Source organism: Aethalodelphis obliquidens, unplaced genomic scaffold (assembly GCF_003676395.1).
Source record: "Aethalodelphis obliquidens isolate GAN/ISIS:26980383/991018 unplaced genomic scaffold, ASM367639v1 scaffold92, whole genome shotgun sequence".
Classification (NCBI taxonomy): domain Eukaryota; kingdom Metazoa; phylum Chordata; class Mammalia; order Artiodactyla; family Delphinidae; genus Aethalodelphis; species Aethalodelphis obliquidens.
This window is the reverse complement of record NW_020838036.1, coordinates 3166049-3182270: the sequence shown is the minus strand read 5'-3', so window position 1 is coordinate 3182270 and position 16222 is coordinate 3166049. Positions and strand designations below refer to the sequence as shown.

The window sequence follows — 16222 nt, the reverse complement described above, 5'->3', positions numbered from 1 at the left end:
TATCTCCCACGTGGTATAACGTTGATTGTTCTCAATTAATGTCTCGATTTGATTGTTATCAACTTAAACTGGTCTACCTGACCGTGGCACATCGTCCAGCGATAAATCTCCAGCACGAAACTTTGCAAATCACTTTTTTTGTTTTTATAAATTTATTTATTTTATTTTTGGCTACATTGGGTGTTCGTTGCTGCACACGGGCTTTCTCTAGTGGCAGCGAGTGGGGGCTACTCTTCATTGCGCTTCACGTGCTTCTCATTGAGATGGCTTCTCTTGTTGCAGAGCATGGGCTCTAGGGAGCACGGGCTCAGTAAATTGTGGCTTGTGGGCTCTAGAGCACAGGCTCAGTAGTTGTGGTACACAGGCTTAGTTGCTCCATGGCATGTGGGATCTTCCCAGACCAGGGCTTGAACCCGTGTCCCCTGCATGGGCAGGCGGATTCTTAACCACTGCACCACCAGGGAAGCCCCGCAAACAACTTTTGACATGTTCGATCAGTCACAGCACCTTCTCCATACACTGCACAAACCGTTTTTTGCATTTCAGTTGCGTTTTTACCTTTCTTGAAATAATAAAGCATAATATGCTGAAAATGTTGCTATTTCCCCCATCTTCAGTATTAAAATGGCTACACAAAAATTCACCAATTTTGATTAGTTTTTTTTAAATGCATGCTGATATGACAGCTGTCACATACAGTCTAACAAAATTGTTTCAAATGAATAAAGACAACTAAGTGCTACTAGAGCCATCTTACGGAAAAAACCGAACGAACCTTTCAGCCTACCATATATATATATATATATATATATATTCATTTATATGCATATACTCCCCTCCCCCACATTCTGTGATTTTGATGTCCTGTTTTACATCTTCATGCTTAACCTTTTACTGTTTATTGTAGTTACAGTCACTTTTAAAATTTTTTAAATTGTTTTTTAAATCTATGTACTGGTTTATTATTATTTTATTTTATTTTATTTTTTTGCTGTACGCGGGCCTCTCACTGTTGTGGCCTCTCCCATTGTGGAGCACAGGCTCCAGACGCACAGGTTCAGCGGCCATGGCTCACGGGCCCAGCCGCTCCACGGCATGTGGGATCTTCCCGGACCGGGGCACGAACCCGTGTCCCCTGCATCGGCAGGCGGACTCTCAACCACTGCGCCACCAGGGAAGCCCTGTACTGGTTTATTTAAGTGATCTTAAACCCTTTTATATATTTGCCTTTCCTCTTGTGGTTTTCCCTTTCCTATAGATCCTTGCTTCTTTTCTATTTAGAGAAGACACTTCAATATTTCTTTTAGGGTAGGTTTAGTATTGCTGAATTCTTTTAGTTTTTGCTTGTCTGAGAAATTCTTTCTCTCTCCTTCTATTCTAAATGATAATCTTGCTGGCTATCCTGATTTCAGGTTTTACCCTTACAGGACTTTGAATATATCATGCCACTCCCTTCTGGCCTGCAAAGTTTCTGCAGAGAAATCAGCTGATAGCCTTATGGAGGTTCCCTTGTAACTGACTGTTTTTCTCTTGCTGCCTTTGGAATCCTTTCTTTATCTAGTTCCTTGTTATAATGATCTGCATTTCTATCAATAATCTTTCTTAATTCAGTTATTTTTATTACCACCTTTTTGAACTTGGGGTCTACTAGACTGGTGAGCTCTGTTTCATTATTTGTTTTCTCTGGGGATTTCTCTTGTTCTTTTTTTTTTTGTGGTAGGCGGGCCTCTCACTGTTGTGGCCTCTTCCGTTGCGCAGCACAGGCTCCGGACGCATAGGCTCAGCGGCCATGGCTCACGGGCCTAGCCGTTACGTGGCATGTGGGATCTTCCCGGACCGGGGCACGAACCCATGTCCCCTGCATCGGCAGGCGGACTCTCAACCACTGCACCATCAGGGAAGCCCTCTCTTGTTCTTTAATTGGGAGTAGTTCTTCTGCCTTTTCATTTTACTTAACATTCTCTGTCTCTATGATTTCAGGAGAAACAGTTATCTTCTGTGGTCTTAAAGGGGTGTTTTTAAGTGGGAGCATCCCGGTGTAGACTATGTGTGTCCAACGTTTTTGCTGCGAGGGTGATTTTGGTGTGGATACCAGCCACGTCTTTCCTCAGGGTGTGCTGGTCATTATCCCCTTGATGGGGGTTTTGGTTGGTGTTGGAGTATCTAGAGACTATGCAAGATATGAGGTGGGCTTCCTCTCTGCTCCATGGCTATCCCTACCCTGTTAGGGGCAGGGTCTGCTCCCCAGTTCTTGGAATAGAAGCCCTGAGGGTCGGGTTCAATCAGGCTCCACTGCCCTTGAATGCGTGCCCTGCCCCATCGGAGGTGATTGCTGAAGCAAGTGAGGCCTATGCAGTCACAGAGGACTTATGTGCTGCCTGTGTAGCTATCCACAGTTCCGCTCAGAAGCAGTCCAAGGTTGCGTCCCTTTGTTGTGTTTGTCCCAGATCTAGTGCAAGGCTGTGGGGGTTGGAGCATTGTGGCTGCAGGAATTGAGGTGGCTGCACTGCCATGAGAGATCTGGGCTGCCTCTGTGGCAGTCTTCTCCCAGGACCTGTCTGTCCCATATCTAGAGCTAAGCTAGGGTGTGGAGTTGGCAGAGCCTAGGTGCCACTGCGATAGGAACGACTGTGTACACCTGGACCACACCCCAGGCCCTCCAGGCAGTCTTTGCATAGCTAGATGAGTCCTCTCCCAGGGCCTGTCTTCCTGAGATTTCAGCGCTTAGCTGCTGCATGTTCTTGTGGTACCACCCTAGGCAACCTGGTCTGTCTCTGCATAGCTAGACCAAGTCTTTGCCCAGATCTCGCGCCAGGCTGTAGGGTGGAGTCAGCACAGCTGGGGTGTCCGCCCCTTCCGGTTGGGGTTGTGGTGTGGTGACAGACATCAGTGCAGGGCTCACTCTGCCCTGATGGTTAGTAAGCCATCACTCGTGTGCTCCTTGCAAGTAGAGTCTAAGCTTCTGTAGCCCTTTTGTCTGTCCCAGCAAATTTCCTAGCAGGCAAGGACTGGGATGCCCAGACTGTGACATGACCTGCTCACTCCCCAGGGTGAGGATCCACCCATGCGGACCTTCTCTTCCTTACAGATCCCTCCAGGAGGAGTAGGTCCTGACCCAACGCCTTTTTTTTTCCTGACCTACCCGGTTAAGTGGAGATCTTCCTTTCAGTTTTGGTTGTATAGGATTTCTTCTGCCAGTGTCTAGTTATGTTTCCATGAGAATTATTCCACATTTAGATGTATTTTTGATATGTTTGTTGGGGGAGGTGAGCTCACATCCTCCTACTCTGCCATCGTGAACCCCAAACCTACTAGCTCATTTATTTCTTTTATTTAATTTTTTTAATTAATTTTTTTCAATTTATTTTTGGCTGCGTTGGGTCTTTGTTGCTGCATGCAGGCTTTCTCTAGTTGTGGTGAGCGGAGGCTACTCTTCATTGCGGTGCAGGGGCTTCTCATTGTTGTGGCTTCTCTTGTTGCAGAGCACAGGCTCTAAGTGTGCGGGCTTCAGTAGTTGCAGCACATGGGTTCAGTAGTTGCAGCACGTGGGCTCAGTAGTTGTGGCACGTGGGCTCAATAGTTGTGGGTCGTGGGCTCTAGGGCATGCGGGCTTCAGTAGTTGTGGTGCGTGAGCTCTAGAGCACAGGCTCAGTAGTTGTGGAGCACGGGCTTAGTTGCTCTGTGGCATGTGGGATCTTCCCGGACCAGGGATCAAACCTGTGTCCCCTGCATTGGCAGGCGGATTCTTAACCACTGCACCAGCAGGTAAGTCCCCCTAGTAGCTCGTTTAATAGCCTAGTTCCTGTATGTTATGTAATACCACCTCCTCTCTTTTCTATTTAGTTCTCTCAGGGTAACATGTCATCATGATTATGTAATTATTTATTATTTATTGCTTGTATCCCCCCCACTAGAGTGTAAACTTGTCCAAGGAATGGTCTGTATTTCCTCTAACTTTGTGACTCCAACTAATAGTGCCTCCCTATAATAGGCAGTAAAAGTATAATAGTAAAAGTTTAAAGAGTCTATAAATGAAATGAAACAATACATATGGAAGTGCACCATAGCTCTTGATAGCTGGACCTTGGTGGTATACTGTAAGATGGAAAGCTCATAGACCATGATACAGAAGCAAACCATTCCAAAAACAAAAGTCTCAACCATTAATCAGAGTACCTATAGCCAAAGCCTATAGAAATGATCAGTCTTTATGCTTACATGCATACAAAGAACCCCAGTAAGAAAAAAAATAATCACTGGAGAAGACAACTTGGCTAAAAAACAAAAAACATGAATGAGTTTATGCCCCTTTCTGTTTAATTATACCCACATGAGGTAGCATACAATATGCATGTGTATATGCATAATTAATATGAGCATTTTAAACTGCTGTTTGTATTCACCAAACTGCAGGGTGAGTCTCTCTTTTCTACTAGAACACATTCTCTTTGTTTCAAAATGTGCTTTTTCTTATTTTACTGTTCTGCCATGCCATGTGTTACCTTTTGCACGAGTAAGTCTATTTTGTATTTATATAGCTTCTATATTAAGCTGAATAAAAGTGAGGTTATGGCTCGCAGGATTTTCTCTTTTTATTAGAATAGGACAATTTAGGTAGTTTAGTAGTAATTTGTGCTTTAAAGGTTAATTATTGAAATTCTGGAAAATTTTGATAAGTTATTTTTCAAATAAAAATTGGTTGCTATTCTTTTTTTTTTTTTTTTTTGCGGTACGCGGGCCTCTCACTGTTGTGGCCTCTCCCGTTGCGGAGCACAGGCTCCGGACGCGCAGGCTCAGCAGCCATGGCTCATGGGCCCAGCCGCTCCATGGCATGTGGGATCCTCCTGGACCGGGGCACGAACCCCTGCATCGGCAGGTGGACTCTCAACCACCGCGCCACCAGGGAAGCCCAGTTGCTATTCTTTAAATGGTGTACGTTTCAAGTGTGTTCTTTTTTGGAGGGTGGTTGAAATATTCAAAATGGCTATTTAACTTTTTTAAATGTGTATGAGATTGATGCAATAGTTGGAAGAATGTTCCAGAAGTTTATTTCAAAGTACAATTTTAGAGGAAAACTCATATTTCATCTATGAGTTTAAATATCAGTTTTAAATACTGATATCAGACAGTATTTAAAAACAAATATCAGACATTTGTTTAAAATATCAGTTTTTATTTGTGCAAATAAAGTAATTTTCTAACCTTAATTTTTTATTTTATCTTCATAGTAAATAATTGGCATACTATGTAGACACCAGATTATGTAATTATAATTTTTTATAATTGAGAGTAGAAGGTTTATATATTTATTCATTCTATATTATTCTAGAAATATTAAAGTTGTATGTTATTTTTGTCTGTGTGAATTTCTCCTTAAACAATTTTTCTAAGATGGTGGGGTTACCTTAGGGATGGTGCTTTTATGTGAAGCTGCTACATCTGACATGGATATTGGAAAGCGAAAGAGTAAGTCATATCATATGCCAAAATGTAGCAATTCTGCCTTTAATACAGAAAAAAGAATGTCCTTTTAATCACTTCCCCTCTTAGTTATATTATTTTACTTCTTTATGATTATAAAAATAATATGTGCTCATTGTAGAAAATGTGGGGGAAAATAGGAGAATGAAACATTTCGGGGGAGAGTTACCCATTGTTCCACCATTGAAAAGCTAATAATTTTAACGTAATATAAGTTCCTTCCATTTATAAAAACATCTTTTCAACTGTATGTATAATACTTTGAATCTTATACCACCCCTTTTTAACCAGAGTTAAAATATTTCACTAATACTTTCCCATACATAATTTTTAATTTATAGTCTATACTGTAATTTACTTAACCAATCTGATTTTGTTAAGTGTTTACTTTTTTCCTAACTTTCATTATAATACTTATTTAGTGACTATTATGGTGCATATTAAACTTTATCCTCTTTCATATTAATTCCTTAAAGTAGAATGACTGTGTGGTCCTGTGTATGAGTATTTTCAATTATCTTGATGTTTTAAGCTGACGATGCCTAATTCTTTCCCCAAATATTTTAATAATTTAGATTCCTACCAGTGGTATTTCAGAATGCTTGTTTCACTGTAACTTTATCAACATTAGATAACCTCATTAAAAATGTGTATGTGTATATTTGCTAATCAGATAAGGGGGAAATACATTATTTTTACTTCTTTGGTTATTAGTATAGTTGAATATTTTCTTAGATGTTTATTAGCTGTTTGTGTTTTCCCTTCTGTAAAATGTCTTTTGCCATTTATGTATTAGAGTCTTATTCCTTTTCCTATTGGTTTGCATAGACTTTTTATATATTAGAATATTCACACACTGATATTTGTTACAAAGAAATGCAAACAATGTAATTTATGTCTAAGAGTTTTACATGAAATCAGTCTAAGAGTTTTCTTTTTATGGTTAAAGAGTTAAATGTCATCACAATTAACCTAGGTTAATAAATCTATTTACTTTTTCTTCTAGAAAAAAGATGATGACATTGGATTTTAAATTTGGGAGATATGTATTTTGCTGAATTGAAATGAATTTTTACATATTAGAAAAATAGAACTAATGTAACAGTTTTTTATCTAGTCAATATACATCCTTTCATTCCTGACTTTTGAAAAATTGCCTATTTCAGTATTCATTATTGGAGAAAGGCCATCTGGGTACTACACTGCTGGCATGAATTTAAATTGTAAAACATTTTGGTGACATATATTAAAATAGTCACAATTTGATCTACTTCTAAGATTCTAACTTAATGAAATAGTCACAAATAGTAATAATATATATTTCTTTAGTGCCTATTATGTACCAAGAACTACCTGAAGCACTCTTAGATACGTGAAAAAAGTAGAGTACAAATATATATTCAGAGTGAAACTGTATATATACATGTATGTGTGCATTTGATTAGGGAAAAAAAAGACTTCTCCAAAGAGCATGTGTTAATACTCAGATATAATATATTTAACATTTACATTTTGGCCCCTAATCATATTGTGTGAAAATTTTAAAAGGAAAAAGAATTATTCTCTAAGTATAACAAAACTAAAAGTTGTTTTTGGTATCGGCCAATAAATATGGAGCTCCAGTTTCCCTGGAGCTTCCATTGCTGTAGCACACATGCTTTCCCACACCCCTCCCTCTATGCTTCTTAGCCAGTCTTAGTCCAGGGACTCAAAGAGCCTCATGTTATGGGAATCATACTTGAGCATTGTAGGGTCAGCATCTAGAGTTAAGGTTGGTAACTGCTATGCTAAACCAGAGCATGTGGGATTAATGGAGAGAGCTATGAATTTAGGACTAGGAATCTGGGCGGGTTTTTTCCCCTCATAATTCAAATGAGGAATCCATGTTGAAGGAGTTCCTCATACAAGCAGTGTAGTTACCAGTGAATGAATAAAATACTTTCAAGTAAGGCTTTCACAATGATATTGCCAGATGTCTTTAGGTGAATATTTATCAATAATAAATAAGATCATACTAAGAATTTAAAAGAAGTTTAATAACTGAGTGAGTTATTTTCTTGTCAGTCATAAAACAGTGTATTTAACACTAAATTCTTGACTGTGATGGCTTTAATGAAATTCATTATTTCATACAATTAAATTACACAAGTATGTAAATGGAACTATTCTATTATATTGTAATGGAGCAAATTAAAGGAGAAGGCAGACTGCTGAAGATATAAGAATGGGGATGAACTTCGTTGTACAGTTTAGATTTACCAGTAAATTAAAGCCCTTGCTTTTTACTCTTGGAAGTATAGCCTACAAGTTATGCTCTTGCTCTTTATTATGCTTAACATGCTCATTTTACTGTCCTTTTATTTTTCTGCAGTAATGTGTGTGGCTGGTATTGGACTCGTTGTATTATTCTTCAGTTGGATGCTCTCTATTTTCAGATCTAAATATCATGGATATCCATATAGGTATGATTATTTTTCATTTATATAGTGATTATCTATACTTACAATGATTAGAGTTGATGTTGCTTTATAGTATTTTTGACTGTATTGCCAAATTACTCTAGCTTCTAAAGCAAAGAGGTAGGCTTTAATTTAGGTATGTTGCATATAGAAATTAAAATAATTATGATACAATGAACAATAGCATGTGATTTCTCAGGAACATCATTCAGGGTTATTCTGACATCTCCTAATTTAACCTAGAAATCTATCAAACACATAATGATTAGGACATTTTATACCCTGTCTACTCATACAGTTCCTTATCTGCATACTTTACGTGTTTTTGAGGACAGAATTATTTTTCTAATGTTTTTTAAAACTTCTCACTCTACTTTTCAGGCTCTTTAGCTGGCATAAACAGAACATTTGATTAGAATCCAGTTTGTAGAGTGTATAATAAGAAAGAGTGTTTAAGAAGGTCTAATTGGCTTATAATGTTCATAGAGATCTCTAAGGCTCAGGGAAGACATTATTCTCCTGGTTATAAGTTCTTGGTTTTATTCTGTTACTAGCCAAAATAAATGTACCAGTACACAATGGGGAATGTTGTAAGTTAGTTTTATAATCTGAGTGCCATTTACTATAATTCCTATTCTTTTAATACAACATTGTCCTGTTGTATAAACGACTATGAACACTAAAGGTAAAGTATATCAAGTGATATTTTTGAGACACATTCATTCTTCGTATTTTTAACACAAGTTTTTAGTAGGTAATTTTGAAACACTCCCTGATCAGTTCATTATATTGTCACATTCCTAAATGCATTTTGATTAGTGAACAACTTAATCTTTTGCATTTTCTGCAGAGTTACTTAATTTTAAGACCAAAACCTACTAGAACTTTGATCCTTGACTTATAATCCTCTAGCTTTATACTTTTATTCTTCTGTGTATGTACATTTTAAAATAATTTATCCCCTATAGAATACTAGCTGAGATACAAGGGTAATCTTCTGCTCCCCAGAAGCTGGGACTTTTGTTATGTATTTGATCACCGTGGTTGATTCAGTTATTAATTGGTGTCTCCAGGAGATATTTTAATTCGAAGTTATTTCTATTTCCTTTTCTCCTAAGACTACCTCAATATCTCAGTGTTTCTCACTTTTTGTGATTGATACTCAAAGTTTATTATACATGTACCCAAACGTTCTTTGATCTGAAAAAATCAAGATATTTATTAGAAGTAAAGACTACTTTTCTTTCAGAGACTAATAGATTGGTATATATTTTTGTTTCAGCTTTCTGATGAGTTAAAAAGGATTCCAGAGATATGTAGACACTGGAGTAATGGAAATTGAAAAATGAAAAACGTGTGTGTGAAAAGAAGAATGCAATTTGTGTATTTTGTATTACCTCTTTTTTTCAAGTGATTAAAATAGTTAATCATTTAACCAAAGAAGATGTATAGTGCCTTAAGAAGCAATTTTCCATCAAAATCATGAAGTATTTGGATATGATTCTCCTCTTAACCTTCCCTTCCCAGTAAACTTTGTGGAATATTTAATTTAGTGGAATTAAATATTTTTTAAAAATTTTAAAGCTACTACTTCATTTTAGTTACAACAAGGTTCAAAACTGCTTTAGTTGACTTTTGACCATCTGATTTTTTATTATCTTATCCAAAGGTGTGGGGGGCAGTTCTGATAACAACATCAAGAATCCATTCTTAACTTTTCCATCTTTGCATGGATGTGTATACTTTGCACATCTTTCCTTTTGGGCAGAGAAATCATATGTGCTATGTGTCTTCTGAAAATGGAACACCATTCTTCAGAGTACATGTCTAGACTTTAGAAAAAAAGACTAGCCAGTCCTCCTCCATCTTTCCTCCTGAAATGCAGTGCAAACTATGCTTCTTGGTAGCTGTAGACATTAAGAAATATCTCTAAATGCAGGATTATGATTTCTGCATGAGTGTGGTATTAACTACCTGTATTTGGAAAGATTTCAGGCTCATTCTGTCTCCCTAGTTTTCTTTTATTTAAGGTGGGCGCCTTTCTAATAAAAATGTAGCTTAGTGCTAAAATCAGTGTAAATTTTAAATGGTCTAAAACGTTTCTGCAAATTAGAGCTCATCACTTATTTCATTTGTACCTAAGAGAAAAAGCTAGGTTCATCTGGTTAAGTCGATATCTGTATTACAGTTGCAACATATTTCATTAACCCTTGTGTTTAGGAAAAGGACTCCCCTAGATTGGGAAAATAAAATCATGAAATATTAAGCTGTTGCCTGTGAATAGAAAGTAAATGTTTCTTGAAAGCTGTTCTGGTTTTTGCTATTATTTTAGCCTTCATTTTCTCACTTTAAGTGGAGAACAAAGTAATCATTTGAAGAAGTTTTGAGTTTTATCTTTTTTCTGTCAGTGAAAATAACCGTATGTGCTAACCAAATTTCTGTGAAGAATGGAAGTTGATGGTTATCATTAGATCTAGCTATAACCTCCCCCATAGTTATAAAGGGTATCCAGAAATGCCACTGTTAATGGAAATATGAGAATTCTGATAATGAAAAAAATGTTTAATAAATCTTAGAAGTATTATTACATTAAAATAATACTGTGACTGCCTGCTACTATTTACCATCTAATAACTCTCCCACGTGGTCTGGAAGTCTTATATAATAGAGGTTTGAAGAAAGAGATGGATATAATTGCCTAAGAAGAAATGTTGTATGTGGGGGTTTTGTTTTTGTTTTTGTTAGTAGATTTGGTGGGTGAGGGGATATTTACTCTCTAGTGGAGCCTGTTTTTGTTACTCCACTGTAAATTGTATGATTCTGGATTCCTTATCTGCTGTTCTTGTACTTGTCTCAGGCCAAGTAAATTTATGCTGTGATTCTTATGAGACTTGTATGAATATACCCTGATTTGTACATACTAACTGGGGGAATATTACTGCCATGTAAAATGTATAGCTCCAGATAATTTGCAACGAACATTGAAAGAATGACAGTTTTTTTTGTATTTGTTTTGTCTCTTAAGAGCACATTCTTCTTCTTTAAGGAGAGAAGTTGCATTCTGGCTAAAATCTGTAGAAAGCAGATTTACTACACTTAGAATAGTGTTACTTTTGTGGAAATGTTGAAATTAGCTTTCATCTGAAGTGCCTTAAGTAGACTCTTAATTAACTTTTCTAGCAATTGTTTAAATATTATTTGTTATGCATTTAAAAATACTATTTAAAATGACACATTGTAGTGACAAAGATAACCAAATGTCTGGCTGTTTGCTTTTTGATCATATCAATAAACTTTTACAATCTAAATTCTGAGTTTCTGGTTAACATCTAAGGAGAGGTGAATTTAAAACACTAAACTAGAATTGTAATATTAGGACGTACCATTTTGAAATTATAGTTAAATTTCTTATTGTCCTAATGACAGTGAATTTGATAGGCCAATTTACTTAGGTATTTCTGGACTAGATACATTCTTCCAGGATTCCATACATTATCCTTCATTAATGCTGTCACCCATTAGATTAGTCAAAACAACCAAGATAAGTAAATGAATGACTGTTTTCAATGGTTCATTACATTTTGCCCTAGTCAGTGAATGCTGTGACTAGGTAATTCCCTTTTGGCACTAATTAATTTGAAACAGTTACCCAGACATATTATCAAGTTATATAAGACTGGGCAGCAGTAAATTTGCAAATATGGAGTAGAAACACTGGATAGGAAGTAAAGAAATCTGGCTTTTAAACAGCTTTTGGTCCTTACTTTGTTTCTGTCTAGCTATGTGACCATAGGCAAATCAGTGAACCCCTCTGGACCTGTTTCTTTATTCTAATGTGAGTGCATTGGATTAAACCACCTCAGTGTTCCTTTCAGCACTACTGTTCTATGATGTAAAATATTAAAGATGTATTTCAATTTTGAATGGATATCATTTATGATATTCAGCTTTGGTGTTGAATTAGATCAATTGAAATGCAGGGTGTTTTGTAGTCAGATTTCGGAAGAAGCTATGAAATGCTTGTGGAAGCCATTATAGCTGAAAATTGTTTAATAATATGCATTGAAATATTTTTTTAGAAAGAATACACTTGAAACAATTATGTTAATATCAGATCTTGATTTAAGTGGGTTCTGCCCAATTTTGAGCAAGGATGAGATGAATAACTGTAATAGTATGCTAATATTATAGAAAGTCAAAACCAAAGGGACCTTAGATACCATTTAATCACTCCCTTCCTTTTGACTGCTAAAGAAAACCTGCCCTAGAGAGGTGAAGCAATTTACTGAAGGTTATTCCAAGGAAATTCCTACAGGTTTCCTATTTAGCTGCAAATTTCCTATGGATTAGGTTTCACTTCAGGATACAAATTACTCCCTGGAGAAATGGAAACCATAGTTAGTCTGTCTTGATTGCTTCCTGATATCTAGATTGCAGGGCCTTAGGGAAAGGGGAATAGGGAGTTGTTGCTTATAATTAGAGTTTCAGTTTTGCAAGATGAAAATAATTCTGGAGGTTGGTTGCACAACAGTGTGAATGAACTTAACAGTACTGAACTATACGTTTAAAAATGGTAAAGAAAGTATATTTTATGTATATTTTACCACAACTCAAAATTAAGACAAATACTATTGCCTTGGCACCAACCCCATATTAGCATATCCTTACTGACACCACTTTGTATTTGATCATTGTCCTGAAAATGATTACAGCTGAATAGAGTATGACTCATGGTGGGAATGTTGGAGTATGGTCTTCAGGCTCTTTGGGTGACAATTTAAGAACATGCAGATAAACCCTGCCTTCAGAATCAGTGATGAGTATATTCCTATGAGTGCTTTATAAATAATGACTTCCAGCTGAAAAAAAGAAAAACAAACTAAGATGTGCTGGCTCCACCAAATACCCAGACTCAGAAATGATGCATTTGGTCTGAACCTTCCAGTTTATAATGCCTGGCTGTGGCTCTGTGGCTAGCAGTTGTACCTAGAGAACTTTGGGTCTGAAGTTCTTTTTATGATCATCAAATAAAATAAATGCAATATTTTCTCTCCCTCCAAACACAGCTTGAATATTATAGTTTCCTGGAAGCTTTCCTGACCTCCCAGTTTGGGTTTTATACCCTTCCTCTCTTCTTCGATGCATCTCTGTTATCCTATCTTGTAATTGCCCTGTCCCTCCCATAAACTGTAAATTCCTTGGGAACAGAGACATTGTCTTACTCATCTCTGTATACTCCTTTTCTAAAATGCATGCATAGTACACACTCAGTAAATTTTCACTGATTGAACAAAGAAAAAAGTCTTTACTCTCAAGTTGCAGTCTTGTGGTGGAAACAAACATGTAAACAAATGCAATCCTAGTGAGAAAATATGTTTTATATCATGGATACAGAGGAGGGTTTGATCACTTTCTTGAGGTTGGGTGGGAGGGGAAAGGAGAGGTTTCTGTGATGGGAAATGAAATTTTAAAGGATGATTGATTAGTTCACAAGATACATTTTTAAAGTACTGAAATGCCAAATTACTCTTATCAGTATAGTATCATTTTAGTACTTTTAAGAAAATCTCAAGTCAGAGTCATTTACATCCCAAATAATACCCAAAGAGTTACATGGTATGTGACAATTTCTAAATGAACAAAAATGCACTACTTTAAAAATATTCTTACCATTCTTATCCCTCTGCCTGTTTTACAAAGTCTTCTGAGGGATCTCATTTTAATGACCAATTCTCAAGTTATTAGTAACTCTGAACATCTTTTCTCTTATTTCTTAGTCATTTGTATATCCCTTAGAACCAATTTGGGCCTTCGTCTAATTCCAAAGGTCTTCCATAGTCTTCTTAGAATTGAGGTAGAGAAACTTTATGGAAACAGAAAGAGAAGATAGGGACTTCCTGGTGGCACAGTGGTTAAGAATTCACCTGCCAATGCAGGGGTCACGGGTTCAATCCCTGGCCCGGGAAGGTCCCACATGCTGCGGAGCAACTAAGCCTGTGCACCACAACTACTGAACCTGCAAGAGCTCACACACCAGAACTACTGAGACTGCTTGCTGCAACTGCTGAAGCCCGTGCGCCTAGAACCTGTGCTCCGCAAAAGAGAAGACACTGCAATGACGAGCCCATACACCACAACAAAGAGTAGCCCCCACTGGCCGCAACTAGAGAAAGCCCGTGTGCAGCAATGAAGACCCAACACAGCCAAAAACTTAAAAAAAAAAAAAAAAGAAAGAAAGCAAAAGAGAAGATAGTAGTGAAATTTGAGGTAAAAAAGAAAAAAGATGGAGGCAGGTTTCCAGGACCCCTGAAACCCAAATGCTTCTCTTCCTCCATGGTTAGATTTCCTCCTCTTACCTCTCTTTCTTTCCCTCAAAGGTCAAATTCATTCTCACAAGTCTGACCCCTCCTCACCTCTTTTAATCAAGATTTTCTTCCTTATTCATTCTATTTGGAAAGCCAGACATACAAGGGATCCTTAATCCTAGTTCCTGGTCCTTTTGCAGGTGTAACAACATTTGAGGACATGTAGATGACTATGACAATTTTATCTCAGATTTTAATAAAATACCAATGTTTTGATAATATACAAAATACTAAAATATTAGTACAACCATTTTGCTCTAGTATCATACATATTATTGACAGATTCAAGTTCCAACAGCTTAGCAGAAGAAAGGAAGATGGAATTCCCTGATAGTGACTAGCTAGTTCTATCAAATGTTAATTCAAATTAAGATAGTATCAGGAATAAATGTAATAAAAGATGTGCAAGACATATTGACTGGAAACTACAAAACATTGTTGAGAGAAATTAAAGAACACAAATAGGAACTTCCCTGGCAGTCCAGTGGTTAAGACTCCGCACTTCCACTGCAGGGGGCACAGGTTTGATCCCTGATCAGGGAACCCAGATCCCACATGCCACGTGGCATGGCTAAAATAAATAAATAAAGAACACAAATAAGGGATATACCCTGTTCATAGTTTGTGTGTGTGTGTGTGTGTGTGTGTGTGTGTGTGTGTGTGTGTGTGTGTCACACGGGCCTCTCACTGTTGTGGTCTCTCCCATTGCAGAGCACAGGCTCCAGACGCGCAGGCTCAGCAGCCATGGCTCACAGGCCCAGCCGCTCTGCGGCATGTGGGATCTTCCCAGACCGGGGCATGAACCCGTGTCCCCTGCATCGGCAGGCAGACTCTCAACCACTGCGCCACCAGGGAAGCCCCTGTTCACAGATTTTAAAATTCAATGTTCAGCTATACTCCAATAAAAATTCTTTAAAATTTTTTTTAAACTTTTAAGGAAATAAAAGAATTCTTTCAGTTGAAATGTGTATGAACCTTGAACAATAATAACCCTTTACAAGTTACTTCCTACAATTATAACACTAAGTAACATCAAAAATGAAATATGCTAAACTTTCTCAAAAAAATACAATTTAATGTTGTAAAGCTCTCAATTTTCATATCAACTCCAATAAAAATTATAGCATATTTTTGTGTGTGTGTGAAGGTTGAAGTTTATATGGAAACGTGAAGGGCCAAAAATAGCTAAGATAAATATTACTCAGCCATAAAAAGGACGAAATAATGGCATTTGCAGTGACATGGATGGACCTAGAGACTGTCATACTGAGTGAAGTAAGTCAGAGAAAGACAAATATCACATGATATCACTTATATGTGGAAGCAAATAAAAGGTACAAATGAACCTATTTACAAATCAGAAATAGAATCACAGATGTAGAAGACAAACTTACAGTTACCAAGGGGAAAGGGGGGAGGGGAGGGATAAATTGGGAGATTGGGATTGACATATGCACACTACTATATATAAAATAGATCACTAATAAGAACCTACTGTATAGCACAGGGAACTCTACTCAATACTCTGTAATGACCTATATGGGAACAGAATCTAAAAAAGAGTGGATATATGTATAACTGATTCACTTTGCTGTACAGCAGAAACTAACACAACATTGTAAATCAACTATACTCTAATAAAAATTAATTAAAAATAAAATGTTGCATAACAATCAAAAAACAAAACAAAATAAACAAAAAAAAATAGGTAAGATAGAAAAATGACAGAGTAAACAGTTCAGAGGGCCCATCCCTCCGCAGAAACACTGAAAAAGATGTAAAGACTGCCAGAATCAACTTTGTTGTAACTCTGGAAAATAGGCAAAGGTTTGAAACAACAAAATGAATGCTAAATCAGAAAAAGTTTCCTTTAGAAAAAGGAAACTTAAGCATGGTAGGAGAACTTTGTGGTGTTTT

General features: G+C 37.0%; 1 protein-coding gene across 4 annotated transcripts in view; it reads left to right on the top strand.

Moving 5' to 3' along the window:
* MAGT1 (magnesium transporter 1) overlaps positions 1-11254 on the top strand; it is a 48162-nt gene extending 36908 nt beyond the window's left edge. For all 4 annotated transcript variants that reach the window (XM_027095659.1, XM_027095662.1, XM_027095660.1 and 1 more), the window contains 3 exons: positions 5392-5466; positions 7853-7943; positions 9223-11254. In XM_027095659.1, coding sequence (XP_026951460.1) covers positions 5392-5466; positions 7853-7943; positions 9223-9238 — 182 coding nt within the window. In that variant the 3' untranslated portion in view covers positions 9239-11254. The remainder of the gene's footprint in view (positions 1-5391; positions 5467-7852; positions 7944-9222) is intronic.
* Positions 11255-16222: the final 4968 nt, after the last annotated feature.